The sequence below is a fragment of the Rhipicephalus microplus genome, chromosome 1, assembly GCF_043290135.1.
Source record: "Rhipicephalus microplus isolate Deutch F79 chromosome 1, USDA_Rmic, whole genome shotgun sequence".
NCBI classification, from domain to species: domain Eukaryota; kingdom Metazoa; phylum Arthropoda; class Arachnida; order Ixodida; family Ixodidae; genus Rhipicephalus; species Rhipicephalus microplus.
This window is the reverse complement of record NC_134700.1, coordinates 132,135,530-132,157,666: the sequence shown is the minus strand read 5'-3', so window position 1 is coordinate 132,157,666 and position 22,137 is coordinate 132,135,530. Positions and strand designations below refer to the sequence as shown.

The following is a 22,137-nucleotide window of genomic DNA, read 5'->3' as shown; positions in this document are numbered from 1 at the left end:
CAAGGAAATTGACTAGCTTATACTTAGAAAACAGCAGTGTAGGCATCTATTATGCGCTTCATCCTCATCTGAACAGCAGTCAATCATCATCATATGTTCTGGCTGACAATCATCATCTGCTTGGCACGAGCGCTTCTTTGTCGGGTCCGTTGCGCTTGTTCGTTCCCGAGTTCACGGCCAATAAACCTCGCTACAACCGAGTCGTCATACGTGGTGGAGGTGGATTGACGTTCCCAGTACCTCTACTTACAACGCCTACTCGCTGGAGCTCCGTTCAGGCCGCCGCTTGGACCCTCAGTCCGCCAACATGTCTCAGAGTGAGTGGGTGGATGCCCTTTCGGCTCCCGTCTCTGCGCCGCAAGCCGTCACTGCGCCGCGAGCCCCTCCTCTTTACATCGTAAACCACCAGCGTGACCCTCCGATCTTCGCTGGTCTCCGCGGCGAAGATGTGGAGGACTGGCTCGATAACTACGAGCGGGTAAGCGCAACTAATCACTGGGACGACTCTAACAAGCTCCGCCGAGTATCGCTTTATCTCGCGGGCGTTGCCAAAACATGGTTCTTGAACCATGAGATCGACCTCACCGACTGGCCTGCCTTCAAGCAGCAGCTTCGCCACGTATTCGGCACGCCAGCCGTTCGATCCGCTCTAGCGAGGAGGGCCCTAGATACTCGCCAACAACATCCCGGCGAGTCATACACATCTTATATCGAGAATGTCCTTGCGCTTTGCCGGCGCGTCAATTTTTCGATGTCCGAGTCGGACAAACTGCGCCACATCCTGAAGGGCATCGGAAGCATTGCCTACAATGCCCTTGTTGCCCAGAATCCTTCTACTGTCACGGACGTTGTCTCTACGTGTCAGCGTCTCGACGAACTTGATTCTGTTCGCCTTCAGTCGGGCAATAGTGAACACCGTACCGCAGACCGGGACCTGCGTGACATGATATGGGAGATCATACGAGAAGAACTTCAATCAATGGGCATCTCACAACCTTCTCCATCTGTCACACAGCCTTCAAGCATGGCCCTCCGTGACATCGTAAGGGAGGAACTAACATCATTCACCGGTCCAGCCTACGTCCAGCCACCTCCGTCTAGCCCTCCAACGTACGCGCAAGTTGCGGCCGCGCCTCCTCGCAACGTAAACTCTACTTCACCGCTGCCATCATTCACGCCGGTTGCTGCTGCACCACCGGTCCACTTCCGGCCAATCCCACCCGACCCTCCGTCAGTCCACTTGAGTGCGCTATCTCCCGGTGTGCCGAACGACCTCTACTACCCACCTTGGCGCCCGTCTTGCCCAACATGCTTTTACTGAGGATATCGCGGCCATATATCGCGCTTCTGCCGCAAGCGCCAGCAGGACGAGCGTCGCGGGTACGACATGCGCGAACGGGACTTTTCCAGAGGGGATTCTTACGCTCGGCGTTATTCATCTGGACAGCAGCGGTCTCCATCTCCGCCCGCGTCAACTGAGACGCGGAACACTTACCGTTCAAACCGACGCCGATCACCTTCGCCCTTCCGTCGCTCCTCCTCTCCTCTTCGGCCAGCCTCGTTTACTACTGATAACCGGTCGGAAAACTAAATGATGCAGTTTTCGGAGGAGAAACTGCATGTAACAGTAGGACTCATATTCCTCCAGCACGCCCATTCAACATGGTTTCTGTTACGGTGGAAGGAGTTCTCGTGGACGCTTTGGTGGACACCGGTGCTACATTTTCTGTGATTAGGTATGATTTGTGCAAACGCCTGAAGAAAGTAATGACACCTTATAATGGACCCAATCTAGTCGAAGCCCAGGGGAACGCTATTCGCCCTTTTGCTCTTTGTACTGCTCGTGTGTTTATTGATGACATTTTGCATTACATCGAGCTCACTGTGTTTACCCGGTGCTCTCACCAGCTAATTCTAGGGTGGGACTTCCTATCTTCTTCTTCAGCCGCTATATGTTGTGTTGAACGGATTCTGCACCTAACTAATACGGACTCCATGTTCGACGAAGGCGTCTACAAGCCTCTACGCCTGTTCGCTCGCAAAGATCTCGAACTACCGCCACACCAAGAACAAATTGTGACCCTGATCTCTAAGGACATCGACCACGGTGACGTCTTGGTGTCCCCTTCGTCGACTTGCGTCGCAAAAGGCATAGCCCTTGCATCAGGTGTCGTACGCTTTCATCATGGCTCCGCGCTCGTCATTGCTACGAATGAAACGCCAGAGAAAGTTCTCCTGCCAGAGGGCACTGCAGTAGCCTGTGTTGTGGATGCTGAGCCTGTCAGCGTCACGCCACTTAACCCTGTTTCTACCAACGACCGTTCTATGAGTAAGCCTGCATCATCCTCTCCCTTCACAGCTCTTATCAGTGATGACTTAACAGCTATGCAGGCGCAGCAGTTGCTTGCTTTATTAACAAAACACGCCGATTCTTTCGACACCTGCTCTTCAACGTTGGGCCGAACTACCACTGCAGCGCATCGCATTCAGACGGAGGGAACATCTATTGTACATCGCCGCCCGTACCGCGTGTCTCTCGCTGAGCAAAAAATCATCGAGGAAAACGTCGCTGACATGCTACAACGAGAAATAATTCGTCCATCAACTAGCCCTTGGTCGTCCCCTGTTGTTTTGGTACAGAAAAAATATGGCTCCGTGCGCTTTTGCGTTGATTACCGGGCACTTAACAACATCACACGCAAGGACGTATACCCCATGCCACGCATCGACGACGCCCTTGATTCACTGCAAGGCGCCGAATACTTTTCAAGCTTTGATTTGCGTTCGGGATATTGGCCAATTCTCATGCATGATGACGACAAAGAAAAACGGCATTTGCAACCCCCGATGGCCTATACGAATTTAACGTGATGCCTTTCGGGCTCTGCAATGCCCCCGCGACGTTTCAACGCATGATCGACACCGTCCTGCGTGGTCTGAAATGGAAGACGTGTCTCTGCTACCTTGATGACATTATCATCTTTTCATCAACGTTTTCTCAGCACCTGAGCCGCTTGGATGACGTCCTAACATGCCTCGCCGGTGCGGGTCTGCAGCTCAACACTAAGAAGTGCCGTTTCGCCACCAAATCCATCAAGGTTCTCGGTCATGTCGTCAGCAAGGACGGTATTCGCCCTGACCCCGAAAAGATCGCTGCCGTCCTTCGATTTCCATGCCCCACAAGACTTAAGGATTTGCGAAGTTTTCTTGGCCTCGCATCATATTTTCGTCGCTTTATACAAAATTTCGCTTCAATAGCTGCGCCACTTCACAAACTACTTGCATCTAATGCACCCTTTGTGTGGTCCGAGGAATGTCAGTCGGCGTTTCACCTATTGAAGAAAGCTTTGACGTCAGAACCTGTACTCTGCCATTTTGATGACACCGCCCCAACACTCCTGCATACCGACGCCAGCGGCTGTGGTATAGGTGCTGTTCTCCTCCAACGCGATAACACTGGACGGGAAAGGGTCATCGCATATGCTAGCCGTGTGCTAACTTCTACCGAAAAAAACTATACCGTCACTGAGCAGGAGTGCCTCGCTGTGGTTTGGTCCATACAAAAGTTCCGTCCTTATCTGTACGGCCGTCAATTCACCATCGTAGCGGACCACCACGTCTTATGCTGGCTTTCTACAATGAAGAACTTGTCCGGACGCTTGGGTCGTTGGATTGTACGCCTACAGGAGTATCAGTTTGAGATTATTTATAAATTGGGCAAAAAACATCAAGACGCCGACGCTCTTTCTCGTTGCCCACTACCTACAGCGTCGTTCGACACTCCAGCTGCCACCTCCAACGACACCAGTGCGGACGTGACTCCCACTTCTGTTGCCTTGCTCGCCTCGCTGTACCAACCGCCAATCGACAATGAACAACCCTTCAGTTCTCACCAGCAGGCTGACCCGTATTGTCGGCGCATTATAGACCACCTTTCAGGAGCTACGCGTCCACCCAATGCACGCCTTCGTCGACAACTCGAGCACTTCAAGTTTCAGGACGGTGTGCTGTATCGTCACATATATCATCCTGACGGCACACGCTGGGTACCTGTTCTGCCACGCGCTCTTCAACATCATGTACTTAACGCCTTTCATGACGATTCGACTGCTGGCCACCTAGGCTTTCACAAAACCTACGACCGCATTCGAAGCCGCTTTTATTGGCCTGGGATTTCTACCAGCGTAGCAAAGTACGTGGGTTCCTGCTCTCCATGCCAACTTCGCAAACTTCTGACATCTCCCCCAGCTGGTCAGTTACAGCCAATGACGTGCCCTAGGCAACGCCTTTCGAGGTCGTCGGTGTCGATCTTTATGGACCCCTTCCTGTTACTGGTGCTGGAAATAGATGGATAGTCACCGCCGTAGACCATATGACACGCTACGCCGAGACAACTTCAGTAGCTACTTGTTCAGCATCGGAAGTTGCTGACTTCGCCCTTCAGGCCATAATACTACGTCATGGTGCACCTCATGTACTTCTGAGTGACCGTGGATCTGGTACCACACACAAAATGGCGTCTAGCTACCATCCTCAAACAAATGGTCTGACCGAGAGATTTTATCGAACCCTTGCCGACATGATAGCCGTATACATTCAACCGGATCACAGAAACTGGGATAAACTTCTACCGTTCCTCACTTTCGCCTACAACACTGCTGTTCAGCGCACAACAGGCTACTCACCGCTTTATCTCATTTACGGAGGTTCACCTACTTTCTTTATCGATGTTTCTTTCTTCACCAGCAATGGCCCTACATCACCATCTTCTTGCGAAGAATATATTTCTCGCCTTGCCCAGTGCCGCCAGCGCGCTCGTATGAACACGGAAGCTACGCAACAAGCAAGGAAGGCCGTCTACGACACCTCTCATTGTGTGGTATCATTCTGACCGGGTGACGAGGTGCTACTATTGACACCGATTCGCACACCTGGTCTCTGCGACAAGTTCCAGCCTCGATTCATCGGCCCATATGTTGTTTTAGAGCAGACTTCACCTGCCAACTATCGTGTGACGCCTCTTGTCGTGCCAACTGACCGTCGTTACCGCAGCACCGAAATTGTACACGTTTCCCGCATGAAGCTCTTCACACGACGTTCCTGGTCACCTTGACTACCCGCCCGCAGCGGCCAGGCTGGCCGCTTCCACGGGGGGGGGGGGGGGGGGGGAATCAGTGTAGGCATCTAATATGCGCTTCATCCTCATCTGAACAGCAGTCAATCATCATCATATGTTCTGGCTGACAATCATCATCTGCTTGGCACGAGCGCTTCTTTGTCGGGTCCGTTGCGCTTGTTCGTTCCCGAGTTCACGGCCAATAAACCTCGCTACAACAGGGTCGTCATACGTGATGAAAAACAGTTGTGATGAAAAACAGGGCACTGTGGAAATTTAATAGGTATGAGGTTGTCAGAGGATTATGGAAATTGGTCATGGTTCCTAGCCTGACGTTCGGGAATGTGGTCTTGTGCATGAGATCAGAGGTTCAAGCTAGATTAGAAATTAAGCAACGTGGAATAGGTGGGCTTGCTTTAGGAGCTCAAGGGAATACACCAAATCAAGGAGTACAACTTGATATGGGATGGACAACATTTCAGGGCAGGGAAGCTAGCAGCAAGATAAAATTTGAGAAGCGATTGAGAGAAATGGGGGAGCTGCGATGGGCTAGGAATGCAGTCAGCTACTTGTACATAAAGAATTTCGATACAAAACGGAGAACTGGAACAAGGAAATTGACTAGCTTATACTTAGAAAACAGCAGACGGCAAAACCAAAAAGAAATATTGGTTAAGAAGAAGGCGAACGAAGCTGAGACCGATATGTGGAGAGTTGGCGTGATTAGGAAGTTTGCACTAGACATCTACTAAACTTTTAAGCAGGAAATTGCCAAAGAAAAGATCTACGATAATACTCGGGGTAGTTCTCTACTGTTTGAGGCCAGGACGAGAGTTCTGCGAACCAAGACATATCGGGTCAAATACTTAACAGTAGACACGGTATGCAGTGCATGTGGAGATGAAGAGGAAACCGCTGAACATTTCATCATGTTCTGTAAAGGGCTTCCCTTTTGGTCCAGGATGGTGGCGCAGAGTTTTTCAAAGCACTGGGGTTTAGGGACTGGGAGGGCAAAATAGACTTTAAGCGGGTAGAATTAACTATGAGGAGGTTATCCGATTGGTGGCTAAAGTCAAGGCACGAATGAAAAAAAACCCTTCACTGCAAACTACGAGTCCTCAACCTCACTATTTAAAAAAAAAATAAATCTAGTTTTTTGTTCACTAAGTATTACGACTTCGTGGCATTAGCCACCGCCCGATCTAAAGGGTACAGCCATATCAATGCATCCATCCATCCACGTCACCCAAGGCAGCGATGCGCTGCGCAGTGATGGGAATGAACCACGCGGGCGGGAAATGTGAAACCTTTAAAATATTTTTTTTGCTCTTGCAAGGTCTCAAATGACGACCACAAAGACATGCTGGTTAGCTTCCAGAAAACAGGATGCCTACGTGGGTGCGCGACTAAACAGAAATTTCGTCAGGTCGACAGTACGCCGAAAGTGAGCGCTTCACGGCAATGAAACATTTGATCGATGTGAAGTCGTAGGAGACTGGAACGATAAACTCAGTTGTGAACCAATTACTTGCAACACCTTCCATGGTGAACCATCATTTTCTTATGCACTAATCTGTAAATAAAGCCCTGCATTCATAACGTCATACTCGAAGGCGAGATTCACGAGCGGTATCTGTATGAAAACCTTTTATTTTGTGCACACAGGTCATACAACGCCTTTCCGAGTAGTAACTCACTAGCTCTTTACAACAATGCATTCCTAATAGTTGGTTGCTCGTCCTTTTTTATCCTCAAGAAATAAAATGTTTTATAGTTCACAAGCGACCCAAAGAACATTGGGCTGCAAGGCTAGGTGATGCGCCTGAGCTTCAGGTACTTCCTCTTTTCACGGGAAGTTGCACACTCCTTGTGAAGTACCTTTGTGTAAAAATGCAAACGGGTGAGCAGAAAAAACTGGGTTACTTGATTGGTGAGGCTCGGACCATGTGACACTTTTTTTTTTCAGGCAGGAAACAAGCTTTTCGAAGTTGTGACTGTGAAGCTCGTTGTAGCTCAACCACTTTGAAGAAGTGGTTTCAAGGGGGTCTACAAATGCGAAGAGCTTCTCTGAAGGCCTATCCACAGGCTTCTGCGCGAGGGGGGCAAAGGGGGCTGGCCACCTGGGAGAGGGGCGCTAAATCTGTTCTATACAATGACTAGGCAGCGGGGCACTCTTTTAGTCATCTAAAAGCGGGGCGTAAACTCTGCTTCATACACTGATTTATAGGGAGGAGGCGCCCTGCAATGAACCTTTGCCCCCCCCCCCCCATAACAGCAAGCAGGCGTAGGGGCTGACCCCTTTTAATGGAGACAGTCTTGCCATTCACAGTGTGCTCGAGGTGCCGGAAGATGTACATTTCACCGAAGTGCAGGTCGCACAAAGCCGAGTTTTCTTCAAGCAGCTTGTCAGCGCACGGGATCGCTCTCCACCACTGCGCTAAGAGAGCTTCGTTCGTGGGAACGCCAAACAACGCATGCTTCTGTTTAGCTGACTTGTAGCCTGTAGTGAACCCCGCGATGAAGCAATGACTTTGTTTTCGTGCCATGAGAGTGCATACAGAAGCATTGGTGTCAGAATGCCACCGCAACTAAAAAAAAAGAGGATGAACGCACCTGTCGAAACAGTCGGAAACGTGCAAACAACGTTGGTTGGATGGATAAATTAATGTGGCTGTACACTTTAGATCGGGCGGAGGCTAACGCCACCAAGCCGTAATACTTAGTGAACCAAAAACTAGATTTTTTTTTCTTTAAATAGTGAGGTTGAGGACTCGTACTTTGCAGTGAAGGTTTCAATTTTCACTCGTGTCTTGACTTTAGCCACCAATCAGATAACCTCCTTCTTGTTAATTCTACCCGCCTAAAGTCTATTTTGCCCGCGATGTCCCCAAACTCCAGTGCTTTGAAAAACACTGCGCCATCATCCTGAGCTACAGGGTGAAGCCCTTTACAGAACATTATCATGTGTTCGGCAGTTTCCTCTTCCTCTCCACACGCGCTCCATTTCGTGTCTACCCCTTCGTATTTGGCCCGATATGTCTTGGTTCGCAATACTCCCGTGCTGGCCTCAAACAGTAGAGAACTACACCGAGTATTATCATAGATCCTTTTCTTAGCGATTTCCTGCTTAAAAGCTTAATAGATCTCTAGTGCGGACTTCTTAACCATGCCAATTCTTTACATATTGGTCTCACCTTCTACCTTCTTTACCGATATGATTTTTTTTCGGTTTGGCCCCTGATTTGTTCTAACTATTTATCAGTCAATTTTCTGGTTCGCTTCCTCTATTTTGTATCGTCATTCTTCATGTAGAAGTAGCTGAATACCTTCCTAGCCTATCGCTGCTCCGTCATTTCTCACTATCACTTCTCAAATTTTATCTTCCTGCTAGCTTCCCTGCCCTAAAATGATGTCCATCCCATATCACCGTGTACTCCCTGATTTGGTGTACTCCCGTTAGGTCCTAAGGCAAGCCTACCTATTCCACGTTGCTTAATTTCTAATCTTGCTTGCACTGCTGATCTCATGCACAAGACTGCATTCCCGAATGTCAGACCAGGAACCAGGACCCCTTTCAATATTCCCCTCACAACATCATACGTATTGTAATTCCACAGTGCCCTGTTTTTCATCACCACTGCATTCCTGTTTCCTTTAGTCGACTTGTTATATTTCGTGTTTCCTTAGATCCTCGGCCCCATTGCTTATTTACATGACCGGATATTTGCATTTATCTGTTATTTCTAGCGTGACCTCCTGTATTCTAAGCTCACTACCATCATTATCATTAAAAATCATGACTGCTGAATTTTTTACTGAATCTCAAATCTAACCTATCTCCCTCATTACAGCAGATGTCCATCAATCCCTGCAAATCTTCCTTGTTTTCGGCCAATAGCACTATAATATCTGCGTACTTATTGCTGGTAGTGCCTGTTCAATTAGTTTTCCTTGTTTGATGAAAGAGAGGTTGAAGCCCAGTCCACTCCCTGTAATTTGGCCTCTAATTCTTGTAGGTACATCATGAATAACAAGGGTGACAGAGGACACCCCTGCCTAAGCCCCCGTTTTACATCTGCAGGCTTCGGTGCCTGCTTTTCGCACTTTATAACTACCTTGTTACCCTTATAAATATCTTTTAAAAGCTTAGTGACTCCATCCTTCACACCTAGTGTGTCCAGTATTCCCCACAAGTCCTCTTGAACCACGCTATCGTGCGCTCCCTTGAAATCCAAAAGTGCTGGCCACAGCGGCCTGTGTTCCTTTTTTGCTGTTTTGATGCACTGCGTCAATGAGAACAGATTTTCTTCCAACCTTATGGGTTACAGAAACCCATTCTGCAGTTCCCCCAACACCCCCTCATCCTCTATCCTTGCCTGCAGTTTTTCCTTTATAATCTGCGTCGCCAGCCTGTAGACCACTGATGCCACTATTGTCACGCTCATGATGCTGTGCTCGCGGCCGTTTAGCTAACGTCGTATACACCAAATTTAACATTACGGTACTGGAATACATGAACAAGGTATGTGACTAGTGCAAACATGTTAATCATGAGATCTGTGTCATGTAACATTATGCCTACATGCCACGCTAATCATGCGCTGGCGGCCATTTCACTAGCTTCACTTATACCAAATTTGGTATTGTGGAACATGAATGGATGACCAATCTACGATACTTGTGCAAACATGATTAACATGAAATGCGTGTCATGTTACAACATTACCACATGCTACACTCATGATGCGCTCGCGGCAGTTTCGATAGCTTCGCATGTACGAAACTCGATATTACGCGACGTGAAGGGTCGACATAGGTAAATGACACATACAAACATGATAATCACGACATACGTGCCAATCAATAACATGACTATATGCCACACTCATGATGCACTCGCGGCCGTTTCACTATTTTTACAAATGCCAAATTTGGTATTACGTACGCCAATGAAGGACGAAGGTATATGACTGGTGCAAACATGATAATGATAAGATGTGTGTCATGTGAGAACATGACTGCATGTCACAGTCAAGGCGCCAATACATTTTGACGCGTCGCGGTGAGCGTGTCCACCGACGTTCATTTCGTCGGGCCATGCCTGCATTGCCACGCCAGACACCGATCCTGCCATATACTCGCAGGCGCACGCCGTGCAGCGTTGCTTCGACGCATGCGCGTTTCAGCGCGTCCGGAATCCCTTCGTTATGAAAAGAGGGAAACGCAATGTTTTCTGGGTAACGAATCGGTGCAAAATGCAGCATCACGCTTTTCATGCAGATTGCCATCGGGCTGCACCGACGGACGCTGGTCGCACCGGTCGCGCCTGACGTCAGACTATTGAGTTCTCGCATTTTCTAAACGTAGCGTCACTGTGCCCAGCGTGTACGTGCGTCAACACTACAATGGAGTAATTTGGCCCTTCATGATGCGTTCGCGGCCATTTTGCTAGCTCCACATATACCAAATTTGGTGTTACGTACCGTCTATGGACAACAAAAGTATATCATTGGTGCTAATATGATAATCTTGACACGAAAATCATGTAAGAACATGACAACATACCTCGATCATAGCGTGCTCGTGGTTGTTTCGCTAGCGCCACATATACTAAATTTGATATCACGTGGCATGAATAGATCGCCAAGGTAAACGACACTTCAACACATTATATTCATGACACAAAAGTCATGTACGGCATTATTGACCTCCACCTCGTAACGTTGTACTGATTTTAAAGTAACACATCAACCTTTCTGATACGTGCTTCGCATATCATTGATTCCCACTGTACGTGGGATCTGCCAACTTTTTCTTCTTTCGCTTGCGACAGCAGCGCCCCCTTTAACATGCCACCAGCTTGCTCCTGTGGAAAGAGGAGCAAGCGGCGCAGATCAAAAGAAGGCTGTACTTTTGCGAAGGTATTCGCGACTCTACCAATTCATGCGGCCCGTAGCGGCAATATGGGGAAGCTGCGTACTGAGGTCCAAACAGTCCAAGCGCCAGCCTTATACGGTACGAACACGGTAGGATGATGCCGCCCATGAAGAAAAAAATGGCAGAATATACACTGGGTGAATGATGGAGAGTGGGGCGAAGCATCCCTCCGTCCATTCGCTTTTGCTTCCGTCCGTCCATGCGTCCGTCTATGTGACCATTAATGCGTCCATCCGCCCGGCAGCGTGCGTCGGTTCGTGTGTCCGCACCTCCATCCATGCGTACGTCCCTGCGTTCGACAATGCATCCGCCCCTGTGTCCGTCCATGCGTCCATCCGTCCGTGCAGCCATCCGTGCGTCCGTCCATGCATAGCCACTGGCAGGTGGCAGCACCACATCGTCTTCGAAAAGCACACAAATCACCTGCTTTTTCGTGCATTGCATTGCGTTGCCAGTGCAGAGTAAGAAAAGCTAGGGTCTTTTAAATTACTTACCTGTGTATTTTTTGTTAAATAAACGCACTAACAAATGCTGGCGCATTTACAATGCATCTTGGATATGCGTAATATGGCTTTTTCATCGTAAATGCTCACAGTTATGTGCTCCGTCAGTAGATATGGATGGCCGGGCGTTTGAGCAAAAGCATTCACCGTATGCCTTAATCGGGAGAACGACAGACAAACAGAAATGCAGAGAGGCAGGCTATAATGTCTGTGTTGAAGTTTTCCAAGAAAGCTGATTGACATTAAAATACCGCAACTCTGCCTCAAAGGAAACAAGGAGCCCTTGCTCCATCAGAAAAATAGAATCAAGTGAATCTTCACGTTTGCCTGCCTGACAGCATTCTTTCTTATGTTTATATTTTATTGTGAAAAGTTTTGTCCTAACTGTTTACTTTGGGTTATGGCTGAATTTCAGACTTCTCTGTTAACGCTTCAATACATAATAAAGCTGATTGAAACACAAACAAAAAAATGCGCGCAAGACCAATGTAGTTAAACTTTTTTCTAACCTCCACGCACAGTACTAGTAGGCTATGCTGTGTGCATTTTTCTGTGTCCATATTTTGTTATTTTCTCATGCGTATTTATGTTCTCTTCCTTTATACCGGGAATGAAATCTTGTTCAATGTGTTCAGCAGCACGACTCCATGCTTTTTGCAGACGACAACAACAGTCATACGTATCAGATGCATGCATCGTGGTGTCCAGAAGTCACCTCAATTAATGATCTGATAGCTATATCTAAGACCACCCTCCGAAAAAATGTTTCTAGGACCTTGGCCGATGGTCGCGCATGCGCGCGAGGCCACAAAAGTTCTTTTGTGTTTCATGAGGACCACTGAACTTCAGGAGTGCCTGTGATAAAACACCGCGACGACGTACTGTGTAGTCTCAAGCGGGCTATTTATCCAATTGTTTCTTACTGTTCTTTTTTCACTATCTCTTTCCTTTTTGTTATTTACCCCCCCCCTCCAGTGTAAGGTGCTGTATTATTGCCTCCCCCCCAATTGTAGGGTAGCCAATCGAGCCAACGCTTCGTTAACCTCCCTGTCTCTTTTCTACAGTTCTCTCTCTCTAGCAGAAACAGAATCCCCGGCCAGCTTACCAGCGACAAAGCATAATTTATTGAATAATGGACCTTACAAATACGCTTATCAGCGGCATACTTTCAAGAGCCCCATTTCTTTGCTATTGAGGGCACCAGCATTTTCGCGTACAGAACAGCACTCGCGGCACGCTCCGGAATGCTCCTGCACCAGGCACAGCGGCAGCACCGATAGCACACGCATAATCATTGAGTCAAAGTCGTCATTCGTGATTTAATTTAGGTTCTTTGAAACAAGGTGTAACCACGAAACGTTGCCGGTGCAGGTTTAAGCACGCTGCTTCAGTGTTCTACCCAAATAGGTTCATCTCTATATTAAGCTGAAAGTTATGATTTTATAGAATTCCTTAAAATCAGATGAATTCTTCGTGTGAATGTGCAATTTATCACTGACCTTAGCGCGGATTTTTATTATGCAGTCGGGAAAAATTGGAAACAACTCCGCTTCTTTGTAAAGTACTGAGCGCCGACAATATGAAGTGTGAACAAGCTATCAAACGTGATTACCTTCAATAGCCTGGCTTAATTATTGTGCTATATATGTGTGTTGAAAACGTCATACTTTGGATATTGGAGATTTTTTTGAAGATGATGATGGCTTATTTGGTTAGTGTTAGCACGCAGTAAGCGCATTAAAAGAAAGGAGCTATAAATATTTTGCTACATAATGGAGGTTCTATCATTATTTGCGTAAAAGTGATGCTGCTGTCTTTTCTTCTAGGAAGGAATAATAAAGTAGGCTCTAGCACCATAGAGATGCATCAGAAGCCACGGTATCTTCATATAGCTGTCGTACAGGTTAAGCTTTGTGTTGTCATTCATGGGTCAATCTAGAGTGCTCAGACTGTGAGAATTATTGGGCCTAGCAACACAGTGTAGTGTGCCGAACCAATAGAACTCCTTGTCGTCAATGACAGCTTATATTTACCTTGAGAAGAGAGTTAGACTTGCGAATAATAGTCATCGCTATACAGACGCTATTGAAGTAGGAACCACACGAGTGCTCAAGAGCAAGGAAACAGACTCCGAATATTTGCAACTTTCGTGAATAGCAGTTCGCAGGAGGCAAGAACTTTACAGGTAAACTGATGATATAATTTGTAAATTTCTAAAAGACCACGAGGGTTGCTTGAAATAGATCAGTGGTTCGAAGTTTGTACTTTCCATTCTCAAACTACGCTCTCGTAGCGTCTCAATCTATAAAAATGTCGCAACCTTTCTTTAGAGCTCCGCTTTACGAAAGTGCTCATGCGTTCCTGGCATAGAATTGCACGTTCCCAGAAGATGAACTGCGCAATTTCAGTCACTCCCGAAGCGGTTGTAAAATAGCTGCGGCAGGCCAAATGGAGAGCTGTTGTCATGTCTTTCTTGCCACATTTCAGCCTGCGACTAGTATATGACACTCCATAGAGGCGCTGATGTCTTCTTCTGATGGGGATTACTCATTTGACTCACGGAGCCGCCTGGAATATCAGTGCACAAGCACGTCGCTTTGGTGTGATGGTGAAACAACGTAACCCGAAAACAGGCTAAAATCGATTAAATTCTCGGACCAACCGGTATTTGGAAAAAACGTCACGCTCACACTTCAACGACGGCATCGACAGAAATTGCCTGTCAGCGATATTCTCATCAGCTGATGATTGCGTCAGAGTTTACACGTGCGCGATAGAACGTTCGAACATTCCATTGTTATTGCTAGATAGATAGGTGGGGTTTAACACCCTAAACCACCATAAGATAAATTAGAAACGCCGTATAGTGGAGACCTCCGGAAATTTCGACCACTTAGGGTTCTTCAGCTTGCACGCAAATCTGAGGAGACAAGCCTGCAGCATTTTAGTCCCCGTTGAAAGTGCAGCCGTTGCAGCCGGGATTCGATTCCGCGACCTGCGGATCAGCAGCCAACTACCTTAGCCACTAGACCACCGCGGTGGGGCTCCATTGTTGGTACTAGACCTAGTTCCAAATGAAGTGGTGTAATAGCGTTTGGTTGGAATCATATCAGCATATACTATAGTATTGCGAAAACTTTCCACACATTCCGGGCGAGCTGCGATGGGCGTGATAATACGAGTGATGGTGGCGTAGCCGTACGCGGCAATATGACATGCATTCGCACCAGGTCATGCTCGCCCTGTTCTTGACTTTGCGTGATGTATTTTCTGCAGGTAATACTCCTTTAGAAAACTCAGTGATCCGAAGACAACATGTCTACTAATGAGTTCCTGGCAGAGCACGGCATGTCTTCAGCTTTGTTGGCCTTGTATCTCGAGGTCCGTGAGAAACCCGGATGGCATGCAGAATACCCGGTAAGTTTTGATGTCTTCACTTGGGCTATGTTTATGGCCTTGAATATTTAACAAATGTGTATTTGTAAGAGGTTCCTTTATTTTTTATCAGTAAAAGGACGGAGACTGGGGAAAAAGCTGACAAGCTGCTTTACTAGATACAGCCATTCAAACGTGCACTTTGGTGCGTTTGCAACAAACTGTGCTTCCCATATTAAAAAATAAAGAAAATAATATTACAGAGAGACTAATATAAAGCAAGATGACAATGAGTGGTGTAGATAAAATGGTAAGTAAAACAGCAAGAAAACAAAAGTAAAACGAGGGCGACACCAGATTATTAGTAACAGTGTATAGCATTTTCATATGAAATATGAAGTGCTAGAACATCACAACCCAAGCTTGCGTTCCAGAAAAAAGTGAGCACTCTGAGCTAGAGAATCCAGTGTTGACATTCAACAGCTAAAGAATCAAGGTAGCATGCCTTAGATTAATGTAAAACACATGCTTAAAATATTGCCATCTAGAGTTGTGAGCCGGCAAGCCCTAGCGAGCCAAAAAGGGCAAAGAGAACGAAGAAGAAGTGTGGTTAGCGCCTCGTTCTGAAGATACACGCTCGTGTCTTTCTGCCCCGCTGTTCCTGTCTTGTCTCTACGGCTCTTGGTGCGTGACAAACTGGTGGACGTGCTGGGTTATCTATGCACCGTACCCCTCCATATAGCAGGAACACAAGCGTCGTACCGGTAGTCACAACTGTGCATCGCGCCAGCAGTAGAATCCGAGGGCTATCCCCTGAGTTTGGACTGCTCGCAAACAACATGGCAGCTCCGACCAGCCCTACCGACACCAACCCTACCGGTACGAACGGCACAACGCCGCTTCATTGCACCTTACTCACACCGCGAACGCCGAATCCCTTTCATGGCACTGCACTTGAGGATGTAGAAGATTGGCTCGTTCATTACGAGTTTGTTGCCGTGCACAACCAGTGGGACGACGCAGACAAACTGCGGCACGTCTATTTCAGTATTTTCGGCGGCGCACGTGTCTAGTATGAGAACCAGGCAGGTATTCTCACATCATGGGAAGACTTCAAACGCCGACTTCTTGGGACATATGTCAGCCCTGACCGTCGGGAGAGAGCTGAGCGCGATCTGCAGTCCCGCATACAATAGCCGAACGAAGGGGTTGGGATGTATGTCGAAGAAATGACGCGCCTTTTCCACCGAGCTGACTCCGGCATGCCAGAAGAAAAGAAGGTACGGTACCTCATGCGCGGGGTGAAAGAACAGCTTTTCGGTGGGCTTGTACGCAGTCCACCAAAGTCTGTGTCAGAATTTCTCACAAAAGCCGTCACCATAGAAAGCACTCTTAGGCACCGGGCCCCGTCATACGAACGGCACGTCAACGCTTCAACTACGGACTACTTAGGAGATTTCGGTGGCCAAATAGATTTCTTCCGAGAGATCATACGTTCAGTCATCCACGAAGAACTCCAGAAGCTATCAGTGCCCTCGCAGCCCACTACCTCCTCGTTGTGCAGCGTTGTCCGAGATGAAGTCCAGCATGCCTCAAGAGAACCGCCTTGCATGCGGGATTATCAACCTCCCGGTGACTTTCCTCGCATGTCGTATGCTCAAGCTTTGCGGCAACCTGTTACACCTGCAATTCCGCATCCCACCGTGGCCCCAGCCATGCTGCAGACGGTCCAAGTGGCGCCATATTACAACGCACCTCACCTGATCTCGCGGAAGTCAGACGTCTGGCGTGCGCCAGATCGACGTCCTCTCTGCTTCCACTGTGGTGAAGCTGGGCACCTGTACCCACAGTGTCCTTACCGACAACTTGGACTACGCGGATTTTATACGAACTTACCACCACCGAGGTTCGGTCAGCAGCCCCCTGAAATTGAAGAGTATGTGGCTCAACAGCGCGGAACTTCGTCATCCTTGCACAAGTCACGCTCCCCGTCACCGCGGCGATTTTCTCCTAAATGCCGCACCTATTCGAGCGTGGCGCAGGGTCGGTCACCCAGTCCACGCCAGAAAAACTAACCACAGCGACCTTCGGGGCGAGGCTGCTCATACTGGACAAGCACAAGGCCTCCAACCGACGCTTCCGCAAACTGACAATTCTCCGACGACAACGACACCAGCTGGTTCTGCAAAGATTTCATTAGACATTCCAGTGCTGCTCGACGGTCGCAAAGTCAGTGCTTTAGTTGACACGGGTGCGGATTTTTCTATAAGTGAAAAACAGGCTGTTCTCCTAAAGAAAGTGACGATGCCTTGGAACATCAGGCCTATTCGTACTGCTGGCGGGCACATCGTGATGCCACTCGGCGTTTGCACAGCACGAATACAGATTCGTGGTTCTACCATCGTTGTCAGCTTGAGCGTTCTCCGTCAGTGTTTTCGAGACCTGATCATTGGCATGGACTTCCTGAGGGAGCACGGTGCTATCATCGACAATCGACAACGCCTCGTCACGTTCTCGACAAAAAACGCCCCACCAGAGCATAATCCCAGCCATGATCGAGTATGTCTGCGGGTGATCGACGATGCTGTGACAATACCACCGCGCTCAAGTGTTATGGTTCAAGTGGCGTGTAACAAATTAGCACACAGTGAAATGGTGGCGGAGAGCAATCGATCCCTACTCTTTTCCCAAGGTCTCTACGTAGCACGAAGCCTAGTAGACCTACAGGCTGGCCACTGCGAGGTACTTGTTACGAACTTCAGCTACGAGCGCCGACACCTTTTTCCTGGTACTGTCATCGACTATGCCTACCCAGCTAGTAACCAATGTGACTGAGTGTTTTGCTTCCGAGGCAACCGATAATGCCGAATCACCTCTCCGGGGCGTCGATATAAATCCAACGCTTTCTGACAAAAACAAACGAAGGCTTAATGACCTGCTGACAGAATTCCACGCCTGTTTTGCACGTTCATCGAGAATCCGTCAAACATCGATTACGAAACACCGTATTACCAACTACGGTGACGCGCATCCTATACGGCAACAGCCTTACCGCGTTTCACCAACCGAGCGACGCGCGATTCAAAAGCAAGTGAAGGAAATGCTTCAAGACGGTGTAATACAGCCATCAAGCAGCCCTTGGTCATCGCCAGTGGTCCTTGTAAAGAAGAAGGATGGTACACTTCGCTTTTGTGTCGATTATAGGAAGCTGAATAACGTCACAAAGAAAGACGTGTACCCGTTGCCTCGAGTGGACGATTCTCTTGACAGGCTGAGGCGAGCAAAGTACTTTTCCTCAATTCGGCATCTGTTCCGCTCCAGCCATATTCCAACGAATGATGGATACCGCTCTCGCTGACCTCAAGTGGAAAAGTTGCCTCGTCTATCTAGATGATGTCGTTGTCTTTTCAGAAACGTTTGACGAGCACCTTCGTCGCCTTCGGAGTGTTTTTGATGCCATACGATCCGCTGACCTTACCCTCACACCTGAGAAGTGCCACTTCGACTACAATAAACTGAAGTTCTTGGGTCACGTTGTGAGCGCTGCAGGCGTTCGGCCCGATTCCGAGAAGACTGCCGCTGTGGCCGCTTTTCCAGCTCCGACAAACAAAAAAACTCTTCGGCGATTTCTAGGGCTCTGCGCCTACTATCGCTGCTTTATTGGAAATTTCTCTAAGGTAGCGGAGCCTCTCATTAGACTTACGCGTGAGGACACCCCATTTCAGTGGACTGACGAACAAGCGACTGCCTTTGCGGAACTGTACCATTGAGTTTCATCCTCTCCTGTACTCGGTCATTTCGATAGGGACGCTGACACAGAGGTGCGCACTGACGCAAGAAACATTGGTCTCGGAGCTATCCTGATGCAAACACAAGATGGGATCTAACGTATGATTGCCTACGCGAGCCGCACTCTATCACGTGCCGAAACCAACTATTCAACGTCAGAGAAGGAATGTCTCGCAGTAATATGGGTGATTACAAAGTTCAGGCCTTATCTCTATGGGTGTCCATTCAAAGTTGTGACTGATCACCACGCTTTATGTTCGTTGGTTAACCACCGAGACCCCTCTGGGCGATTAGCACGGTGGAGTCTGCGACTTCAGGAGTTCGATGTCCCCATCGTATACAAGTCGGGTAGAAAGCATGAAGACGCCGACACGCTATCACGGGCACCTCTGGAATCCGACCATACAGCTGTAGAAGACGACAGCGCCTTCCTGGAGACTCTCAGTGGCGCGGACCTCCTCAGTGAGCAACGAGCGGACCCCGAGTTAAGGCCCATCATCGATCATTTAGAAGGCAGCACCGCGTCTGTTCCTCGTCCACTTTCCCGTACGTTGCCGTCATTTTGCTTACGACACGGCATATTATACAAGAAAAACACCAGTGTTGGCAGCAGATCGTATCTTCTAGTCGTCCCTCAAGACCTTTGTGATGACATTCTATTAGCCTGCCACGATGAACCGATATCCGGCCATCTGGGATACTCACGGACGCTCGACCGGGTTTGACAGCGATATTTCTGACCAAAACTCGCAGCTTGTGTCAAACGCTACGTGAAAGGATGCCGCGAATGTCAGCGTCGCAAGTCACCACCTATAAAGCCTGCAGGCCTCTTACAACCCATCGATCCACCGCGTACGCTTCGTGGCCTTAGTTATTATGTATCTTTCGTGCACTCTTAGGTACTCAACCCCGTTATTCATCCATACGACGATATGTTTGTATTCATGCACCATTTTTAGGGTGATGTGCTGTATCTTATGCTCACTGCCTTCTTTATCATTGAATACCACGATTGCCGGTCTTTACTACTGAACTCTTTAGTGAACTCGTTACCACAGGCGCCTATCAACCCAGCATATTTTTCTTGTTGTCGGCTATTAATATTGTATCATCTGCATACATCAATGCTGGGTATGACAGTTCTTCATGTTTTTCTTGCTTGGCAAAAAAGAGGCTTAAGACGAGTCGACTCACCTCTAATTTGGCTTCTAGTCCTTGTAGATAGAGCTGAATTTACAAGGGTAACAAGGGAACACCCTGTCAAAGCCTGCGTTGTGATTCTATAGGTTCCTATACTTGTACTTCCCATTTCGACACCAATGGTCCTGCTGAATTGTCCCGCTCGATTATTACAAAAAGCTGCATAGGACGATCCTTGCCCTGAGAAAAAAATGGCAGCATATCCCCGGAGTCAATGATGGAGAGTGGGGCGAAACATTTGTCCGTCCATGCGTCCGTCTGTGTGACCGTCCATGCCTATGTTCGTGCACCCGTCCCTGCGTTCGTTCATGCATCCGCCCCTGCGTCCGTTCATGCGTCCATCCATGCATCTGTCTGTGTGTCCGTTCGTCCTTCTATTCAACACTCCAAGTCCCACCATCTCGCATCTTTTTATCATATATTCTCCATATAGAAGCACCGCCATTCAGTGGACATTCCAAGGACTAAACGAGAGGTGGCACACGCACACTTTCTTACGGCTTGCGCTTCGGGTGTACTTCCCACCTTCAACCACCTTGAGTTCATGGTATAAACTAGTTCACTGTATTCATGGCACTGCGGCCCAACGCTCGCTAAACCTTTCTGAAACCAAGGAGGTTACGCCCAGCGAGTATAACGCAGCAACCTTTTCCTGTCAGATAGTGCTCATTGTACATGCCAGTGGCTGCTAATGTGAAATGAGAGACAGGAGGATTCAGCTTTTAATTTCTTACGGCTTGCGCTTCGTGTCTGCTTCCCCCCTTTAACCACCTCGAATTCATTCATGGTATATACTAGTTCATTGTATTTATGGCCCTGCGGCTCAACGGTCGCTAAACCTTTCTAAAACTAAGAAGGTTACGCCCAGCGAGTATAATGTAGCAACCCTTTCTTATTCGATAGTGCTCAATGTACATGCGAATGGCCGCTTATGGGGATCGCAGCGTGCGCGTTGAATAAAAGCCGAATGCTCCTGTCTCTCATTCCCCATTAGCAGCCATTGGCATGTACATTGAGCACTATTTTTATTGTTAAACAGCGCACAGAAGAAATCTCTCACCGGCACCACCTTGGAGGTGAAATGTTAAACCTATTTCGGGTATGTGCCATTGATGTTTACGTACTACGAGAGACGCCCAAGCCACGCCATAAGGAGCTTCGCCCCTAAAAAAGTTTAAGCTCTACTAGTACAACATTTTACGTGTTCGGTGTACGTGCACCCCCTCCATGTGATGGCAGGTGAAAAAACACACAAACATATATATGCAAGGTGACTTACTTTCCCAAAATCCGTACAATGTAGCAAGTGCTCTAAAGATATACATTGTTGTCTTATTAATTGTAAAAGCAAGCTCGAAACGTGCAAAAACTGGCAAACTAGATTATATTCTAGTTCACTATACAACGGGCACTAACGCTTACACTGGCGGTGATATTGCCGCTGGTCCTCGTCACGGCGTCGCGCAGGAGAGAACCTGGGAAGGCGTGAAGAACGCAGTGATTTACCGGCGTTTGCTACTGAAACTTGCCGATCGCCGCTTATGGGTGGTGAGAAACAGAAGACTCCGATTAGACACAGAGACCAGCAATTCTATGTGAGTTATTCCGCGCGCTTCGAACGTTTCTTGTTTAACAACGAACATAATAAACCTCCCACCGGCACTACATTCGATGAGAACATCCGGTTCCTATATACAAGGGTGGCGAGTGAACCGTTGTGCAGCGCACGCAGTCAGTTTTTTTTTATTCAGAAACTCTCCCAGAGCCGTTGCCTGCATTGACGTTGTGAGGCGACAGAGAGGGAGGAGACTCGCACACACCACACATATTTACAATGGCAGTGCCCACTCCATAGGAAGAGTGCTAGAGAAGATGGGAATCGAGGGTAGGCTGGCAGACGCTCCCTGTGTCGGCGTTGAGAGACCAGAGACGGAGAACGTACGAGTGAAGGGATAGGTGGGGGCCAACGTGCATGCGCAATGAGGATGTTAACGCCGACGGGGCATGCCTTGAGGAGAGAAAGAGGCAGCGAGCGCAAGCAAGTGGTAGGAGAAAAGTGGAGAGAGTAACGTGCAACTGTTGGTGAGAGGAAAGAATAAGAGTTTCGTAGGCATAGGTAAAGCCCCTATACTTCGTAAAAGTACCGCCATCTGCTCTCCCCGTCGCCGCCTCCTCTCAGGCGCGTTGCTTTTTCTTTCGCTTGTGACAGTGGCACCC

At 48.2% G+C, this 22,137-nt stretch overlaps 1 protein-coding gene across 1 annotated transcript in view; it reads left to right on the top strand.

Moving 5' to 3' along the window:
• The window catches only part of LOC142798508 (uncharacterized), a 154,574-nt gene that overhangs the window by 95,349 nt on the left and 37,088 nt on the right, over window positions 1-22,137 (top strand). The window contains exon 2 of the mRNA XM_075887384.1: window positions 14,833-14,973. Coding sequence (XP_075743499.1) covers window positions 14,882-14,973 — 92 coding nt within the window. The 5' untranslated portion in view covers window positions 14,833-14,881. The remainder of the gene's footprint in view (window positions 1-14,832; window positions 14,974-22,137) is intronic.